Here is a 20,097-nt window from a genome sequence, read left to right on the forward strand (position 1 = left end):
GGGTCTCAGCACTGATGAAATGATACAGTGAGCGATGTTTCCCATGGTCTCACACTGAGATACAGAATGGATGGAGGAAGGGCTAATTACAGGAATGGAGGGAGAAAATGTCAACGTTGTGACATCAAAGAGAGGGATGCAGCCTCCACATAACTCCCTCTTTTGTGATGTATTTTTCTGAAGCAGCTTTTTGTTCCAGGCCTGCAGCGTGATGCTGTTTTCCTAGATAAGGACCAGCACTGTGCAGCTAGTGTAGTGGAATGGAAGATTGCACGTGTGTTCTGTGTTTGTGTCCATGTGCAGGCAAGTCAATGGTGTATGTGAAATCCAATGTGACGCTCCTAAAAAGATCAATGCTCCTCTAAGTAGATGTGGTCATCTTAAAGGTATATTCAGTGATTTCACTCAAAAAACCGTAGGTTTCGTTTTTGGCTGTGGGACCCAGCCTTTCGTCCAATCAGGATAGAGAGTCAAAAACGAAACCTAAGGTTTTTTGACCCCCAGGGGTTAACTGGGGACAGGGAGGAACTCCTTATATGGCCAGCACACTCTATAGTAGGGAGGATTATCACAACAAAACTAAAAAATAAGTGATATTTGAATTAAGTGAAATCACTGAATATACCTTTAAAGTAATAATAGTAGTAGCCTAACCGATGTTACAATACAGTCAATAATAACAATAAACGTTAATTGTGTCATACTGTACATAGAGTTGTACGTAGCTCAATGTGCTTTGCAGAACAAAGAAAGATGTGTCAGTAAACATTTGAAAACCGATACAGTGCATAAGTAGGATAAATGCATGCATAACATTTTTGCAACAGTGTGTGAAACAGTATTTCTTTGTGCATGTGAAGTAAATCTACCATTATTGTGCGCACGCGCGCTTGCGTGTGTGTGTGTGTGTGTGTGTGTGGGGGGGGGGGGGGGGGTGTCATGTGCAGAACTGAGGTATAACAAGAAAAACGTTTCCTTCAAAATGGCATCAATTAACATGTTCCCATGATGACTCACATGGCTACACACACAAACCCACATGCGTACACACAAGACCTAGGCTGGTTTAATGAACCCTGACGATGATGGAGTGGAAAGAAATTACAGGGTAGAGTAAGTGTGTGTGTGTGTGTGTGTGTGTGTGTGTGTGTGTGTGTGTGTGTGTGTGTGTGTCCTCCATCAAAACTTTTGCTCATGTAATCCTTGTGGCATTGGTGACCCTTGCAACCTGGTGACAGAACGGTCTTTGTGTGCCATTGATTGAGGCCATGGGTGGGCGTAATGAACGAATGGACTCGGAAAAAGAGTAGAAAAGCTCAAGCCGAATGGAAAGATGGGGAGGGAAAGGCTCTTCACGCCCTCAAGGTTGTTTGAATGAGTGTTCAGAATGATTTATCGAAAAATGAATTGCCCACTTACTGTGTCTGTCTGGAGTCTGTCTTTGTTTGTCTCTGCCAACCTGTCCTTCTCTTCTCAACTGTATTGTATGTCTCTGTCTGTCTTGTCTGTCTTGTCTGTCTGTCTGTCTGTCTGTCTGTCTGTCTGTCTGTCTGTCTGTCTGTCTGTCTGTCTGTCTGTCTGTCTGTCTGTCTATATATATTTTTTTTTCATGGACTCTCCACTTGTTCTTTGTGATGAAGCTGTGATGAATTCCAGGGTACCCAGCACCCAGTATATTGTGTGATGCTGAGGTGCATTTCACAGCTCTGGGGAAGGCAATTGTCCTCTGTGGGTCGAAACACAGGCGTGAAGGGGGAACAAATGAAAACATTGTCATGCTCATGTTGAATTCTGGAGAAAGATATTGAACTACAGAGTTTTGTGGTGTAAAACATATACATGGAGACTGGAGAGTGAGCAATACTGTACTGATCATGAACAGCACAGGGGTGAAGCAGTTCAGTTTATGCATGCCTAATTCAATTGTAACCGTCGGCCTCTCGTTTATCCCTCAGTGAGAGACGATGACGATTTCCGGAGTCTGAGTGAACTTCCAGAAACCTTCCCCTCGGACCCCCCGGAGCCGTTGCCTCACTTCCTGTTCGAGCCAGAGGAGGGCTACATTGTGAAGAACAAGCCTGTCAACCTGTACTGCAAGGCCACGCCTGCCACGCAGATCTACTTCAAGTGCAACAGCGAGTGGGTCCATCAGAAGGACCACACTGTGGAGGAGAGGGTGGACGAGAATTCAGGTGAGTGCCAGACAGGTCCAACACCCCACGCACGCACGTACGCACGCACGCATAACTATTGTGGATACAAAAGGTTTGTCAGAAATTAATCACACAAAGGGCGCTCATGAAAGTCTTTCTGTTGTTGTTATTTTTTTGTCAAACCAAACATACATTTTCGAAACTTACTGGGAAATGATTGTTGTCACTATTTTTGAGAGCAGTGAGTCATTGTTCTACAAACACTAGGATGCCATTGAAAATCACTGTATGTTTTGTGGTTGCCTGCTTGGCTCCAGCCGCTGAATCGCTAGTCATGCTTGCTTTGAAAATGATCTATAGCCCCCTACGTACTGTATATTGAGATTCAGCATCTGGTGTTGCTGTCATTCAGTGTGTTTCCTCGGTTGGATTTCCAACCAGGCCAATCACTGTGTTTTGAACACAATGATGGAATTGAAATGCATGAGACAATTCAAAGCAACAGAGGGGGCCATACGTTAGCAGAATTGCTATTGCTATTGAAGTTCTTTTGAAAAGACTGCCTGCATTTCCATTTCATTTATCTTTGTGAGTCCTGGGAGAATGTTCAAGTCTACTGAAATAGGAAATTAATGTCGATGTGCTGCGTAGAGTTCTCATCGGGCCCGAACATTAAGGCCCGGCCCTAACTGGGCCCTAACTGATCAGGCCCTAGGCCCGGCCCGGCCCGACTAATTAGCATAGATTGTAGGCCCGACCCGGCCCTAAAACGTTGTGTTGGGTCGGGCCTGGTCGGGTTTGTGCAGAATTTGAGAACTCTACACAGAAAAAGTGAAAGGCCAGTCAGCACCATCTTCATAATAGATAAATACACAAACAGACAGAACAGAACTATTATTTTTATTATTCTAAACAAATTCAATATATATATATATATTTTTTCATGGAGCCCCAGGCCCGGCCCGGCCCGGCCCGGCCCTACTGATTAGCATACATTTTAGGCCCGGCCCGGCCCTAAAATGTCGGGTCGGGTCGGGCCTGGTCGGGTTCGGGCAGAGTTTGAGAACTCACTGCTGCGTACCTGCGTTACACCAAAATCGGTGACTTTCCATGACTGGCTACACAAAGGGAATATTATGATTGAAGAGTCAGTCAATTTGAAAGATGTTGTTGATAGTGAGTGCCAATATTCTTACTTTATCCACAAGCAGTTTTTCTTCAAGGCTGTGCAGGTATAGAACACATGGCATGGCGCTAAAAATATATAATTTAAATGTAAAAAGAAGGGAAAAAATGGGACTTGATTGATTTACATCAAAAAGTCAGCTCAAGTCAACTCAAACCCACAATGCAAAACTTTGTTTTCTAGTGTTTTCTAGAGTTTTATGCACAAACATCAGTAGCATTACAATGTTATATACTTAAAAACCCTTTCCAATTCCATTTCCCCCTTTCTATTTCCCATTCCAAGTGTGTTTATCTTATATGTAATTGTCTTATACTGTATGTAACACCAGCGCCACTATTCCAAAGCCCCCTCGGGTACATTTTTAAACTATTCAGCAATGTCATCATATTTTTTGGGGTGGGTAGATCTTTTTGAGTTGGTCATTTAAAATTAGCTCTCTAGTCCAAAAAGTGTGGGCACCGGCCTGCTTTAGACCATAACAAAGTCACATACAAATGTATGCACTTCATTAAAACAATTGTATTTAACTAGTGCAATATCAATAGTCCCTTGTTGTCAGTGTTGCAAAAACAACCTCCTTCTCAGCCTGTTTTTGCGTACACTGCATTGCTATTATAGTTTCAGTCAAATGGCAGATTAGCCAAATGTAACCAAGTATGAAAAGGTCTACTAAAACATTAAACCTTCAAAGGACATAATACAAGGGATCTTTTCAAATTCGACTGAGACATGGCCCATCTGCCCAGGTTAATTTCAAAACACTGTATGTATGAATGGCCTATACTGGTGGGCCATAAATAATACATTTTGAGAAGGAAGCCCCATGTCATATAAATTCTCCTCTTGTGCCACGATTGGCCCCCATGCACGCCAGAATGTGGACATGTCTGTTCTAGAGGCAGTGTGTTTGCAAGCTAGCTGACGTGTCTCCTGACAAGACGTTGTACTACGTACAGTATCTATACTATTGTCTTTAGTCAGGCTTAGGGAATGAATTGCTAATTGCTGTGGACTCCCTCTTCAGCAAAGCCCATCATAAAATGTAATGAATATCAAATATGTTGTCATAAAACTTCAACCGTTCCCAGGAAGTACTGTCTCATGGGAATCATATCATCTCGAAGAAAACCTAATATTACCAAAAGGTCAACTTCTCCACTAACAATATCTCTAGTCTGTGTGGGATAATATTGTTGTGATACAGGAAACACAGGCAACAAAGAAAGGCCATATGTCTGCACACTTGGCACCTAGCGCTGCAACATTGTTCCCCAGGTCGGCTCATTAGTCCACCAAAAGATAAAACAGATCAAATGTTTCTCATCCCTTGTTACTTGTTTGTAAAGGTGGGCTACGTGTTAGGCATGTGCACTCAGAACTGCCTGCCACGCTGCCAGAACTGGACTTAGGTGTACTACACACTGTACGATGTAATAGGATTCATGGCAATGATGTGGACAGAAGCCAAGCGTTCATGTTTCCCACTTGTCTGCACACAACATTACAATACATGTTGGCTGTGTTATGTTGCGTTGATTTAAATGCTCCCTTTGGAAAACAGGCTGTAGTCATGCACCCTCAATTGGTCATTTACGTAGGTCATTGGTCAAGTTTTGGCCAGGGTCAATTTTCACACTTGTGTACTAGGTAAATTGACAGTTTGTACTGTGATTGAGAGTGATCTTTTTTGTGTAGAAGTAATGGCTGGACAAAAAAAGGCCAGACAATTATTTGTTTCTGTTAAACTGTGCTATGTAATGAGTGAGCCGAGCACTGCAGTATTGGAAAAGTCTGAATAGAACAATTTGGTCAGTAACCAAACATGAAAGCCAATGTTAAACATGTCTCACACGTGTCAACCTATAGCTGGCTTGCTCTCTCTGTCACAGTGGTGGCCTGAGAAAGAGACCAGTGTAGTTTGGATATTTCCCCTGATTTCGCTGTCAGACGTGAACTCCCAAGCAAGAGCAGGATAAATGATACATAAACTGATAAAACGCAATCCCACAAAGTCTCTCTCGCACATGCACACATCATGACCAGGCTTAGTCTCTCGGTTGTCTTGGTCTTTCCCTTTCATGTCCATGTCTGCCTTTGTGTTGCTTCTTTATGAATATTTGAATGCCATCCCTTGGTTGTGGAGTCATCTCACACTCTGGTGACTGTCCTTGGTGGCTCCAAACAACGAATGACGCAAAGAAACTTGTATGTTGCATCTTGCACGCAAACTTGCATGCTGCGAGGAGACTTTGGTGCTACAGCGATATGAGTGTGAATGCATCTGCTTACACGCACGCACGCACGCCTGCATGCACGCACGCACGCACGCACACTCAAACACTGCATGCACGCACGCACGCACACACACACACACACACACACACACACACACACACACACACACACAGATACTGCACACACATGCACACAGTGCACACATGCACATGCATGAATGCAGTACGCACACACTAGAGCTGTCAAATTTAATATCCAAAAATGCTGTTTATTTTATTTATTTATTTTTATTATTATAATTTTTTTCTTCTTACTATGTGCATTAGTACTTTCAAAACTAGTTTACTAATTACTTTTACTGTCTTGTACTGTCTGTCTTTGTTTTATTTGTCTTGTTCTGACCTTGATTGGGGGGGAGGGGGGGATATTTACATGTTGGATACAACAAAATGTACACGTATGTTTTTTCATTTATTCATCAATAAAAATCAAAATAAAGTGTTAAAAAAATATATATATATATCCAAACGTTAATCAAATTTGATAAAAGAAATAACATTTGGGCGTAGAAATTAGCATAGGAACATGCAAGGCAAGAATGCAGCATCTTTTTTTAAATGGCAGTCTTCCTTTCAACTCCTCCTTTCAACCTCCTCTTCTACTTGACGGACATTCATTTAATAGTGGACTGAAAATCTAATCAAATGCAGGGCAGGCCTATTCCTCCAGCTGAAAAAAGAGCCAATAATTCAATAACCACCACAGCATTGCAGAAAGATCTGAACCCAGCTCAGCCACAGACACAGTGATTAGCACCACAGATCTAATAAGCCCTGTTTCTTTTATCAACGTATATAACTGTAAGTGTACAAATGCATTTTGTGCAGTCTTAGAGTTACATTAACACTAAAATATTTTACAGTGCAAAAATTGTGGAACCTCGAGGCACAGTTGTATATAAGCTATGTGAGCTACAGATGGCTCACCATTTGAAAACATGCAGCCAAATGAGCTTGGCCAGATGTCAGTGACTCCATCCCAACAGCCATGTCTCCAATCCAATTTTACACTGCCCGCTGCAAGCTGCTGCATGACTACAGCCTGAAATAATTCAACATTTGAAAGAAAATATCCATGACCATGTTGCAAACGTGTTTTATTTTATGTACACACTCACACACACACACACACACACACACACACACACACACACACACACACACACACACACACACACACACACGCACAGACACAGGCTCACACACAGGCACATGCCACACATAAGACCTTTGCCAAGTACAGTATGTACCGGATTGACCTTCATAGGAGAAAGTGCCGTATTTTTTCACCTGCATTTTCTCAATTATTTATCTCTGCTGCTCCACCACAAAAATGTTGTGCCCAAGGCACACCAAAGAGCAAGTCAAATACATTACATAGTCAGTGACTTCAAATTCCTTGGCATGTACGTGGGGACAAAGTGGCATTCCGACGCACTGCCATTCAGACTACGTTGCTTCCGTGTGAGGTTAGGGATAGGGTTTGTAAAGCGGCGAGCTAGTCGAAATGGCGATGTGTCGGAATAGCAGGCTTCGGAATGGCGGTGTGTAAGCCATCTACATCACTGAGAAACTTGCGTGGGACTTGCATCATTGCCTGGTATGGGACTGTACTGACTTTGTGATGACAGCCGAGCGCATCAGCAGACGTGAGCGGACGTACTGTAGGACAGATGTTTTGTCAGCAAAGCTGGCAAGCTTATCAAAGCTTCTAGCCCCCCAACCATGAATGAATTGTATTAGAGGCTACCAAGTGACTGTGTAGCCTCAGAACCACTGATTGCTAAATACTACTGTAGCTTCCCTGGACAATCGGGCATACCAGGAAAAATGATAAGCTGGAAACTGATTAACTGATGCATTGTCTTCCTGGGGTACAAAATGTTGGTCTCAGGACAACAAGCACTTGGAAAATCAAATCTGGGTGATTGTTGAACTCATGGCCCATCCTGGCACCACCTTTACGGCTAATCCTTTTTATGATCATGTTTTATTTGATACTTTAACCGTTTGCTGTTGTTTACAGTACAGCCCCACCACAGAGAGCATGGGCATGGGCCTATACGGATGGTTTAAACCACTTTGTTCTGGGTGGGTGTCGCTAGTGTGGCTTTTAGACTCTTTGTCTTGTTCTCTCCAAATCTGGTGCACTTTCTCTATCTGACTTCCTGTCAAATTTGTCCACCTACTTCACGTATGCCATACTAGGGATGTCGGTAACGGATAATTTCCCAGCCGGTTAGCCGACAGGATTAACCGGGTCATTAACGGATATTGCTTTTTAATAGGCTACCCCAAATATAATATGCATGTATACTAGGCTACATAATTAAAGTTGGTAGACGAATAGTATACATTTATGTATGCTCCTTTTTAAAAGACAAACAAAAAAGCAACATTTAACAATATAAATAAATTGTTGTAGGCTTAATCATCAATAAACAACGCATCGCATCTGCATGTTGCATGCATCTGCACGTCTACAGTACAGAGGTCCGCCGGTTCTAGTTCAAAACATAAATAAATCCAGTCCAGATCTGAGCAACCTATACCTATAAAGCCACTGGACGCATGGGCTAAGCCTTTTTTATTATTATTTTTTTTAAATATATTTTTTATCTAATGTGATCCTCGGAGCCGTTTTTATTATTAAGGAAGATCAGCATGCATGTCACCGTGTTCTGTTTGTTGACTTTTCGCTGACGAGAAAACCCTCAAACATCGATAGCACATGGCTAACTTGATAGCCGTAAGCCGTGCCAGTGTGGGGACTCGGGAGACGGATAGGAGGAGGAGGAAGCGGCGGCAGCTGTAAACGTTCTCCCTCCGGGCCAAATGGCCAATAATGGATTTAATTAAGTACCGTAATTTCCGGACTATAAGCCGCAACTTTTTTCCCATGCTTTGAACCCTGCGGCCTATACAACGGTGCTGCTAATCTATGGATTTTTACAGCTAACGGCCACTAGGGGACCTTCTAAATCTATCTCTATGGCCTCTATGCGGCTTATAGTCCAGTGCGGCTTGTATATGTACACATTTGGTTTTTCCCCTAAATTTAGCTGGTGCGGCTTATATTCAGGTGTGCTTTATAGTCCGGAAATTACGGAAGGTCTCTGCATTGATATGGTCGACATGTGTTAATCTCGTCTCGCTGTCACTCGCTTAAATTTTGACTACCGCAAAGCTACCGTTGTAGCCAACTAGCCATTGAAGTACAACAGAGAACTTTGGGACATTGAGGGGGCAGAAAACAGAGCCCGAGCGCTGTTCATGCAGCCTGGAGTGTGGGCGGCGCAAATAAGAGCAATTTTAGGCATGTGTGCAACAACTGTTTTAAAGTATTGTACAGTGACAACTACAGTCTCTGTAATGTTTGTTGTACTATTACTAAAAAGATCTAAAATAAAGGGATTTAAGATCAGAACACGCATTTATTATTATGCAAAATAACCGTAAAGCTGATAAGAATATTCAGATGTTTCTTAACAGTCGGCTAACCGGTTAGCCGGTTAACCCCCGACATCCCTATGCCGTACCTCTATCGGTCTGCCTTCTCTCTAGATCCTGACGACAAGATTCTATGAAAACAAGCCCAAAATAATCAACCAGTTTCACCACCAAATAAGCTACACTATGAATATTAAGCTATGTTACAGGAAAACTATAGCCCAAAGTCGCTTATAATAAGCAGAAATCGCAAGTGGCAACACTGCAAACCAGCGCTGCAGGCTAATTTGCATGGGGAAAAATAATGTTTCGCCAGCTGACTGGTTTGTGCTGATTAAAAATGCTAGTCTGTTGCAATCTGACAGTTTTAAGTAGTCTTTGACTAGTCTGAACAAGACCAGTCTTTGGGCCTGGGCCATGGCTCAGCGGTCCAGGCACCTTGGCTAGTAATTACCGTGTGGGGGTCCCCGGGGGTTCCCTGGGGGGTCCCTGGAACATTCAGACCCTCAGGAAAGTGCCCAGGTGGCTGGCCCGGTTCCGGCGAGCCACCCTGCGTCCGAAATGGTTCATAAATGACAGAGTTACTGTGTGGGGGTCCCCAGGCGGTCCCTCTGTACTGTACTGTACTGTACTGTAACACCCCATATCATCATAAATACAGTGTGTGTGTGTGTGTGTGTGTGTGTGTGTGTGTGTGTGTGTGTGTGTGTGTGTGTGTGTGTGTGTGTGTGTGTGCATGTGCGCGTGTGCGTGGCTGTGCAACAGTAACACTTGGTTGTGAAAACCAACCAAAGGCTATTTTCATGCTTGGACACAGCCAGCCATCCAGCCAAGGACAGACCCAGGGACACACATAGCTGCATATAGGAGTGGTTGCGCAACAGAAAAAAAGACTATAGTCTTTGGTGTGGAGTCACCTTAACAGGAAACCCTCTGTCTCTTCCACTCTGTAGTGTAACACTGCAGGCTAAATGTACATGTCTTGTTTCGAGTTAAACGGTTGACCGCACGGTTGACCGCATTCAAAATCTCTGGGACTCTCTGGCTTCCGCTGTGAACTCCCTGCTGAGAAATGTACAAGCTTACAATTGAATATAAACAAGAAGAGAATAACTTGAGGAAGAGCATTATCCTAGATGATTTATCTTCCATGACATTCCTACATTGCTATGGTCTATTGTATGTATGCACAACACATCCATGCAGTACCAGCACTTCCTGTGTTTGTACAGAGCGTGCGTGCGTGCATGCGTGCGTTGAGTTGTTTTCTGAATCTACGTGAGACACAGTTAGAAGCTATACGGTACTGATACTGCTTTTATTTTTCTTCCCTCCATCTTCTCTCTCTCTCTCTCTCTCTCTCTCTCTCTAGATACTATTTCTCTTTCTCAGTCCTCTCTCTCTCTCTCTCTCTCTCTCTGTGTTATCCCCCCCCCACACTTTCTCTCTTAGCCTCATGCTGTTCTTTGCTGGACTCTAATTTCCCCAGGCTGAAATTGGAGAGAGTATAGACGGATAAACCCTGAGCTGATGAAAGCAGGGCAGGGATGGAGGGATTCTGAGAGTTGGGAAGGAGGGAAGCTGATGGGAGGGATGGAGGATGTTGATACACGTTGTCTATTTTTCGACGTTTGACTTCCTTAGCATTGAACTTAATAAAAGGAGCTTGGGCATTTTCCTTTTCATGAGATTCAGGAGGAGAAGAAATTGCTGCATAGCATTGAGTTGGAGAATGGTAGAAATAATGAGGGGGGGGGGGGGGGGGGGTAAGGAATGGGGTAAAAATTAGCAAGAGGAACATGAAGAGAGGCAGGTTCCATGTGAGGCAGAAGGAGGAAGGGGGTGAAGAGACAAGATGAGGGACAGAAGGTGAATACTACAGGAGATTTAGAGTAAAGATGAGAGGCAGGCGGGAGTGACAGGTGGAAGGATGATCAGTACAATTCAATAACTTACGTTTGAACTAGTAAGATCTGTATTTGATGTCTGATTTGCTCCTGGTAGACATCATTCCCTTGGAAGCTTATTTAGACAGTGACATGAAGGAACATGACATGTTTAGTCTGGAACTCACTACCCTTTCTCCTAATTAGACAACCCGCCTTCGCAGAGCTAATACATCGTCTGCCATTTTTGCATGACCTTTTCCCTTGGGGAGAAAAGCAAGTGAGAATGACTATAGATATTTTAAACTTCTTCCAAGAAGTAAGTATGGTAATTAGTATGAGTAGACCATCTGTATGTCCCAAGAAAAGGAGACCAATCACAGAGAACTACACAGTTCAGATGACACTGCTACTAATTAGAGTCTGAGCTGCATGTGATGACACACCACCTGTTGAGCATCAATGCACACTGGATAAATCAGCCATCCCCGGCCCACACACAACAACAGGCAGAGCCTCTGTCATGACAGGTTGCTTTATCTGCTCCTGTTTGGATCTTATTTTTTTGTGGTGACAACTACTATTTATTATACTACCTACGGCACGGCAAGTACTGTGGGTGAGTGTAGGTTGCTGATGCAGTACAGAAAATAAAAAAAACTTTGAAGGAAAACCTGCCCTCATCTGTCCTCTGCTATTGAGCCCCCAACATAGACTGTTCTGCTTCCCTATGGGCGCAGGCACATACTGTATACAGAGGCAGCAAGAGAACGCCTATCCCAGGTGTCTCTTCCTGTTTTTAGACAGCTGGTGAATGGAAAGGACGCTAGTGCACGGCTTCAGCTGATAGCATCGGCAAAGCGACGTAGCCGATGCTACAAGTTTAGAAACGCCTGCTCTATAGGCGTTTGTTGACGGGACAATGTACCTGTACCCTATATGACTACTGAACTATGATGCTGCCAACACCAATCACAATTCAGTACACTTAAAGAAGTGGCTCTCAAATGTGAGGGAACCCCCAAAAGATTATTTATACCATCTGAAAACATTTTGTGCCTGGGACCCCCATACACAAATTGTGTAAAAAAACAAAAAATAAAAAATATATGCCAGTCACAGCTCACTTCACGCTGCTATTCTCATTAGCACTTTAGCACATCATTACTGCTTCATTCACACCTAAATAACGACAGCTTGCACAAGGAAGCCATGTTATTATTAGACCCTGTCTTTTTTTCTTTTTTTTTTTTAAGATTTTTTTGCGGCTTACGCCTTTTATTGGTTTTTGAAGGGACAGACAGTAGGCTGACAGGAAACGGAGAGAGATGAGGGAAGACATGCAGTAAAGGCTGTGTCGGGCTCGGGAGTCGAACCCGCGGCACACTGCAACTGGATTACCAGTCGGGTGCCCAGACGGTTACGCCACCGCCTGGGCTAACCCTAACCCTGTCTTGATCAGAAACAGTAGGCTATTAATGATCAGATCAATCTAAACCATTTGCTGCTCCTCTAGCCGATCCTCGTCTACCTTGAGAACATCCTTGGTTTGAACAGCTACCACCAGACTACCACCAGACTACCACCAGACTACCACCAGACTACCCGGCTAACACCAAAAGGTCTACATGAAAATCATGGGAGTCAGGCAGCATCCAACACTCCAGGCTGTCTGTGTTGAAACTCTGAAATTCTTAATTGTGCTAAAATGTGCTCATGAGGCAGCCCCCCCCCCCTGAGCATCTTCCTTTAAACAATTTCTTCAGAGTTCCCCTGTGCAAGCTGAACCGCTTTAGGCCAGTGGTCGTCAAAGTGTGGTCCAGGGACGCCCAGGGATGCCCAGACTGGTAACTCTGAGACTGTACAAATAAGGGTCCATTTGGTTCCATTTTCACAGACTCAGAGTTATGGGGCTGTGTAAACTGGGGGTCCTTGAAATGAAAAAGTTTGAGAATCACAGCTTTAGGCAATCCCCCTGTCCATCAAAGTCTTACAGTAAATAACAAGCTAAGCAGAGCCAGAGAAACTCCCGTAACTTTGCTTGCATTTTAATGTTTTACAACAGTGTGTCGTTCAATGGTCGGTGTGCAATTTGTTTGCAGTCTGTAGCCTATTGTCCTCCAGTTACTGTATAGTGTCCATGACACATTCCCTTACTGAGAATAAAGTCTCCTCTGCTCCACCCTTCATTTGCTGCTATCCTAGCCTACAAGGTGTTAGTGCTCATGTCATGTTGCCTTACTATCTTGTATGTTTGAATAGTTTAGGGACATACACCTACTGCATCTATGTTACAGTGTGTTACAGACAGTAAGTGCCTGCCCGGCTCTACTCTGTACAGTATATACTATGCAGTGTACAGTGTATCTAGACCAGAGCAGGTCTTTAAAGTAACTGATTGTGACTTTCATTACTATACACCCCATGAAGCCTTGAATTCATGGAAATCTTTTTGTTTGTCGCATTCCTGAGCCAATAATTTGATGATTTTAGTCACCTTCCAGAGACTCCACCGGTCATCAGGAATGCGACAAAAACAAAAGAATCTCTATGAATTTTAAGCCCTAACCACACCAAAGAGTCACCATGCAACTCCTTGGGTCCAAACGTTTGCAAGGAGTTAACTCTAAAACCGTCTCGACCCTTTGGTGTGGTTTGGGCCATTGAATTCCATGCGTTGAATCACTAGGGACAACGCGCGTCAACCAGGGGGGCAGTCAGCCAGATATTTCGTGAAGCCTCATTTGAAATCAGTAGTTCATATAATGGCCTGTTGTGGCGCTGGACTGGACCCAAAAAGCCCCATAGCTCCATAGAGGCCCATGTATTTTGGCCCAACTTCACCTAGACTGTATTACCTTAATAAACATGGTCATGAATACTTTCTTCTTCCAGTCACTAGTTTAAAGTCTCATTTCTAATGTCATAATATTCTTTTTGGAAAATTATGGTCCCATTAATTAAAAAAATGACCATAAAGAAAAAAAAACATCGCGTATGTTCTGAGGGGCGTGGCTACCATTACAGTCTATGATCGGGATTCCCCTCCCACTCGAGTCAAAATAAAAACCAACGGAGAAGAAGGGGGGAAGTCCCGCCTCGTTGTCTGGGCAGCCAATGGCCAGCTGGTCCAAAACGGAGCCAGCCAATGGCCAGCTGGTACCAAACGGATCTAGAAAGATGGCGACTTACATCAGGAATTACCATATTATTACAGGCTTCATTTTACGTTCATGTTAGACCCGGCGAACGCTTTGTCCATATTTTTTACAGTCTATGGCGTCAACGTAGAACAGGACATCACAATGCAGGGACAACGCTAAAACCACATCGACCCTTTGGTGTGGTAAGGCTTCATCGGGCGTGGAATTGATAGAAAAGGAGTAATTAAATGTTTGTTCTCAGTAGAGGGTACTCAAGTAAAGAGTAGATGTATTTCCAGAGAACTTCCGTTTGTTCATTTCCATGGCCATTTTCAGAGTGCAACTGCATTTCGGAGGCATTCTAATTTGTTGCTGTACAGTTAAACAAATTGCTGTTCTGTTGCCCTATGTTTACAGTGTACCACTGAAAACGTATGTACTGTCTGTATCCACTATGTTTTGGCTGAAGGCCATTACCAGTGTTTGTTTATACAAAGTGTGCACTACCTCAGTATATCTCCATTAGCCTTGAAGTGTGCAAATAACATAGTGTGTACTAGGTTACCTACTTTGTCTCCATTAGCCCCAAGTGTGAATGGTTATTGGTCTGCTAACATTGACCTGTGCCTCGCATGCACGCACACAAGCACGCATGCACACACACACACACACACACACACACACACACACACACACACACACACACACACACACATTGGCTACACTGATTTGTGACCTCTTTCCCTCCGTAGCTGCCATCACACAGTGATCGATATCTTCTCTCCTTCCTCCTCTGTCTTGTCCCCTCCTTCTTGTGTTCTCTTGTGTTCTCTGCCATTTGAAAATAGTTTGTCCAGGTTCACACACACATAAGATTTGTGTGATTTCAAAAATAAAAAAAATAAATGATATGGAAATAGCCTGGCCTTGAGCTTGTGGATAGGCTATTTTCAAGTAACCAATGTATATAGGTGTTAAAGTGGTTTAACTATATATTAATATATCATTTTGCAGTGGGGGTCCCCTGGAACCCCCCCAAGGACCGCTTTCAGAACCACTGCTTTCATACACTTTTACGCTTACACCCTCATTCTCTGGCTATCATTTTATGTTTATTTCTGGCTGCACAACCTCTCTCTCTTCTGTCTGTCTGTCTGTCTGTCTGTCTGTCTGTCTGTCTGTCTCTCACTCTCTTACTGATTGTTCATATTAAATTATTTACAAACTAAGGTTTATAAAAGGGGTCAATTTACTTCTGTGTCAATGGCTTCTGACACACACGGAGAGCTGTGCATGCGTGTGCGCATGTATGTACATTGTAGTTCCCTATAGATTTCCTCTGGTGTCCTGCAGTGCCCTGGAACATTGACTCTTCGGGACAAGCGTGCATAATACCACTGAGACACACACACACACACACACACACACACACACATGCACCTAGTCTCTCTGTGACCGTGCAATTGGCCACAGTCTGGTGACTGCTATGTCAAGATCCTGGCTTGATTTACCTCTACATCTGTAGAACTCTCTCTCTCTCTTTCTCTCATCCTCTCTCTCTGCATCTCTCTCAGCTCTCTCTCTCTCTCTGGTGAAGCAATAACATGCAGAGGTTTTGGCTCTTTCTCACTGTCTTATTTTCCCTACAGGCCTGTGTGTCTGACCTACTCCTGATTACATTCAAACGGCACAGAGCGTCTGAGTGCTTCTGCCCTGTTCCTGGCTCGCTTTTGCAGTTTTTGTTGCTGTTCTAAAGCATTTAGCTTTTAGCCCTGCATCTGTGTCTGTCTTTGTGTCTTCCCCTCTTTTTCCCTGGCATGCATTCTCTGTTTCTTTTCACTCAGAGACACACAGTGCTCTAACTGCACCCATGACGCCTGTTATGGTGAGCTGGGTCTAGAGAGTGTTAAAAACTTCTGCTGATGACAAGCACTTATTGACCCCATATGCACCATAGCACATTTGGGCAACTTCTATTATTTGCAACGACCCTGCGAAAAACCCGGCCGTAACTTGCTCCTCCAAGGGAGCTAGCTCTCTTGGCGCAGCTTGTTGCTTGCCTGGTCTACTGAGTTGGAGATCGGGGTTCAACTCCAGCTCAGGGTGCTAAACGTTACAATATGTATGAGTGAGAGAGAGTACAATAAATATGACTGATCTATCTACCAGGAATCCTTTTCTGCGTGTATGTGTCCGTTTTATACCTATATACTGTAGGGAAATTTCCAAACCCTCTCAAGTTGGTGTCATATATAAATTATGTCATAGACTGGCCTCCAACTACTCTGACAACAGGTATACTGAAATAATAATGATTCTAAATATGGAAATAGTCCGTCAACATCAGATGGTTCAGGTTGGTTATACAGAGCATCAAAACTCACTAAAAGGGGCTCAGCTAGCTTTGTGCCCACCTCCATCAGACTTTTTAATGCTTATAGGCTGACCCCCCCCCCCTCCCATCTGATGGACTATAGTGAACACATACTGTAGGTTGCATACAGTATATCAGATTAATATGATTAGCACTTATATTTAGAATTGACTTTAATATATTATCATTTTAAGCACTAGTTATTTTTTTGTCTTTTGACCACTGCACAAAATACGTTTCCGAAAGGAAAAATAAAGTTATTTGAAGTTGAAGATGATTCACCATGATTTTCATATCTCCCAAGTCCAAACACAGAATGAGTTTATGGATGTATCTCATGGGACATCTATCTCTATTCTCAGCTCTCTCTCTCTCTCTCTCTCTCTCTCTCTCTCTCTCTCTCTCTCTCTCTCTCTCCCCCCTCCTATCCTACACAATGAGGTCTAATTGTCTGATTGCTGGTGACTAAAGTCTTCAAATGGGGTCCATGAAATTAAAAAGTTTCAGAACCAACCACTGACAATTCCCCTGCTATACTGTACTTATCCAACACAATACATCAGAACTACGTATCAAAAGATAGTCACTATGATTGAATACCATACCATACCATACCATCTTTATTTCTATAGCACATTTAAATAACAACAAGTTGTACCAAAGTGCTTTACAATAAAATAATAAAAATCACAGCTTCATTTAAAAAACAAACAACATACAGTACACAGTGTCACTTTCAACATCAAAAAGCTCATACTATGCTAGGAAAAGCCAAAGAATAAAAATATGTCTTGAGGCGTGATTTAAACACCTGAAGAGTGGGGGCCTGTCTTATGTGCAGAGGCAGCTCATTCCAGAGCTTGGGAGCTGCGACTGCAAAAGCCCGGTTCCCTCTGAGCTTCAGCCTTGATTTAGGCACCATCAGGAGAAGCTGGTCAGAGGACCTGAGGGTCCTTGTGGGAACATACGGTTTGAGTAGTTCAGAGAGATAAATGGGTGCCAAACCATTTAAACATTTGAAAACAAAAAGCAAAACTTTAAAATCAATCCTGTATCGCACAGGAAGCCAATGGAGGGAGGCTAGTACAGGACTAATATGGTCACGCTTACGTGTACCTGTATGCAACCGTGCGGCGGCATTCTGGACTAACTGTAAGCGAGAGATGGAGGCCTGGTTGACTCCAATATACAGGGCATACCAGAAGGTGTGCTAGACATGTGTGAAACATGGAAGCATTTAAACCGCAAGCATGGTGTCCATATAACCTGCCAATGAGGTGATGACTGCGACAGAAGACCATATGTCTTTGTTGTCGTTTTTTAACACTGTAACAAGTTCATCATTAGTTGATCAGTGTACATTCATGTTGCTATGCCTTGTTCACAGTATTCTCATAATCAGATGAAACATTTTGTTTATTGACTGAAGGTCTATTAAAGGGCTATTAAGATACTGTATACTTGACGATGGGTAAAGCAGCCCAATCAGAAACATCATTACATTAACATCTCTTTTACAAAGCGATCATCAAAGCGATTATTATTATTATTTAAGCTTCTGGCAATATATACATACTGCAAAGCAATGATAGCTTGCTTAATGGTTCTTCTGCTGACAATAATGTCAATAAGTCCAAAATGTATTCTGACCCCTCCACGAAAAGGCCTAGTTGTCCTGACCCCTTATCCATCATTTATACATTATGGATAATTAGTGTAGACTGTTATTCGTCTATAGTACTTGTGTAGTCTTTTCATAAAAAGAAAAAACATGGTATGTTCATTTGGTTTTGTTAAACCTCTTTCAGCTTCATGCAAAGCTCTTTGTAGAGCATGTTGATGTTTAAAGTTGAACTGCATCCTTAGTTTGATGCAGCACAAGCTGGCTTGATCTAACAAGTGTCACATTGCACTTTATCTTGCCACACAGTTTCTATATTGAAGGGTGTTATTTTTCCTTAAAGAACCTCCTATTTTGCTATATAGCACTGTCTATACTCTTTAATTGCCACACTATTACCACTGGCACTGCAACAGTGTTAGATTTATTAACAATTTGCACCTCCTCCCTATCACTTTGCCCTTTGCCTTGTTGTTCCTCACTGCCTACATATTCTTTAGCCACCTGTGTGTCAGTGTAATGTTTCACATTGTTTTAATTGCCACTTTACTTGCTGTTTTCTTAGCCCCTTTACCTCTCTCCTACGCCTTGCCTGGTGCTTTCATTTTTAGCTTTAAATCCATAATGGCTCCCTAGTTTCCTAGGTTACTCCAGCTCTAGTTTTATCGCCCCACAGCTTTGCTCAGTTTGTTTCAAACAATCACTGTTACTGCCTCAGTACGTGCCACCTTGTATACAATCTTTTACTTCCCCCATAGCTCTCTTAGCCCTCTGGGTGTCCATGCTGTAACTTGCTGTAATGTACTCACCACAAACTGTAAATGTACATGTTGTGTTCTATAATCAGAGTTCTCTTCATTCATGGCCTTGTTTTCGTTTTCCTTGCTCTCAATCTTCATTCATGTTACCCAAAAGACCTCCAACCCAGCTAGCATTGCTCTCTACTTGCCTTTCTTTTCTTCAATGCCTCCATTCCCCTTAACAAGTTTGCATTACAGCTTTCACACGACTATTTGCTTGCTAGCACTCTTTGCCGTTGTCCTTTGTTGTTCTCTTTCTGTAAATTGTCACCCTACTGTATATCTCTGCGGCAATAGTTTAATGAGCGTGTGCATAAGTAATACATTGGCATTATTGCAACTCCCATCCTCTTGGAGGAAGCAACTGGGGTAGTTGTAACACTTAACAACTTAAAATATATTTCCAAAAGTTTTCTTTTGTATAATCGCCTCACATTATCCTTCCACTACTAATTTCAAATTTTCTGTCTTTAATGCTTTCTCCTTAATTAACCCCCATCTCTATATTTTTACTAAATCAAACGCAGCACGCGGAGCGGCGGAGTCAGTTCAGTCAGTCAACCTCAAGGGAGGTTCTTGCTTGCTCAAAGGCCCATACTATGCTCAAGGGGTTAACATGCTGCATTACTATGTGGGAGTATACGTGTGTGCAAGTCTCTCACGTCATTCGCTGATGCGGCAGTCAGCTGACTAAGTGGGCAGGCTACTTAAGCTCACTAGACTCCATGCTCTTCCTGCCTTCCTCTGCTCATGTTCCCGGTTGTATGTGATGTTTTCTCCCACCACCACCCCAGCACCACCGGTGGGCTCTGCTATCTATGCTCCCCATGGGGGGGTTATTGTATATCTATCTCCCTGCTCTTATGTTTCATGATGTTGCTTAATCATGCCGAGCAGGGAGAAATCCAGCAGAGCCGAACGCCAAGTCAAATATCATATGCACACTCATTACTCATTCTTCAATAAATATTGTTTAATCTATTCGTGAGTTGTCTGACTGAACTTATGTTTTGCTTGTTCCTCCATCTTCACATTATGTGGAGACTCAAATCAGTGCCTCCTGTTGTGGGTATTTCTTTTCAAAATGTCTTCCTGACTCTCTCATTATCTCTCTGTCTCTGCATCTGCATCTCCTTTCTTCCTACAGCCTTGATCTACTTTCTCATTTCCCATGCATGCCTCCTATT

At 43.0% G+C, this 20,097-nt stretch overlaps 1 protein-coding gene across 2 annotated transcripts in view; it reads left to right on the top strand.

Annotated features, from left to right (window-relative positions):
- LOC310872491 (netrin receptor UNC5C-like) overlaps positions 1-20,097 on the top strand; it is a 264,096-nt gene that overhangs the window by 135,819 nt on the left and 108,180 nt on the right. For both annotated transcript variants that reach the window (XM_083784393.1, XM_083784394.1), the window contains exon 2: positions 1,956-2,192. In XM_083784393.1, coding sequence (XP_083640519.1) covers positions 1,956-2,192 — 237 coding nt within the window. The remainder of the gene's footprint in view (positions 1-1,955; positions 2,193-20,097) is intronic.

Source organism: Protomyctophum parallelum (assembly GCF_964188405.1).
Source record: "Protomyctophum parallelum genome assembly, chromosome: 15".
Taxonomy (NCBI): domain Eukaryota; kingdom Metazoa; phylum Chordata; class Actinopteri; order Myctophiformes; family Myctophidae; genus Protomyctophum; species Protomyctophum parallelum.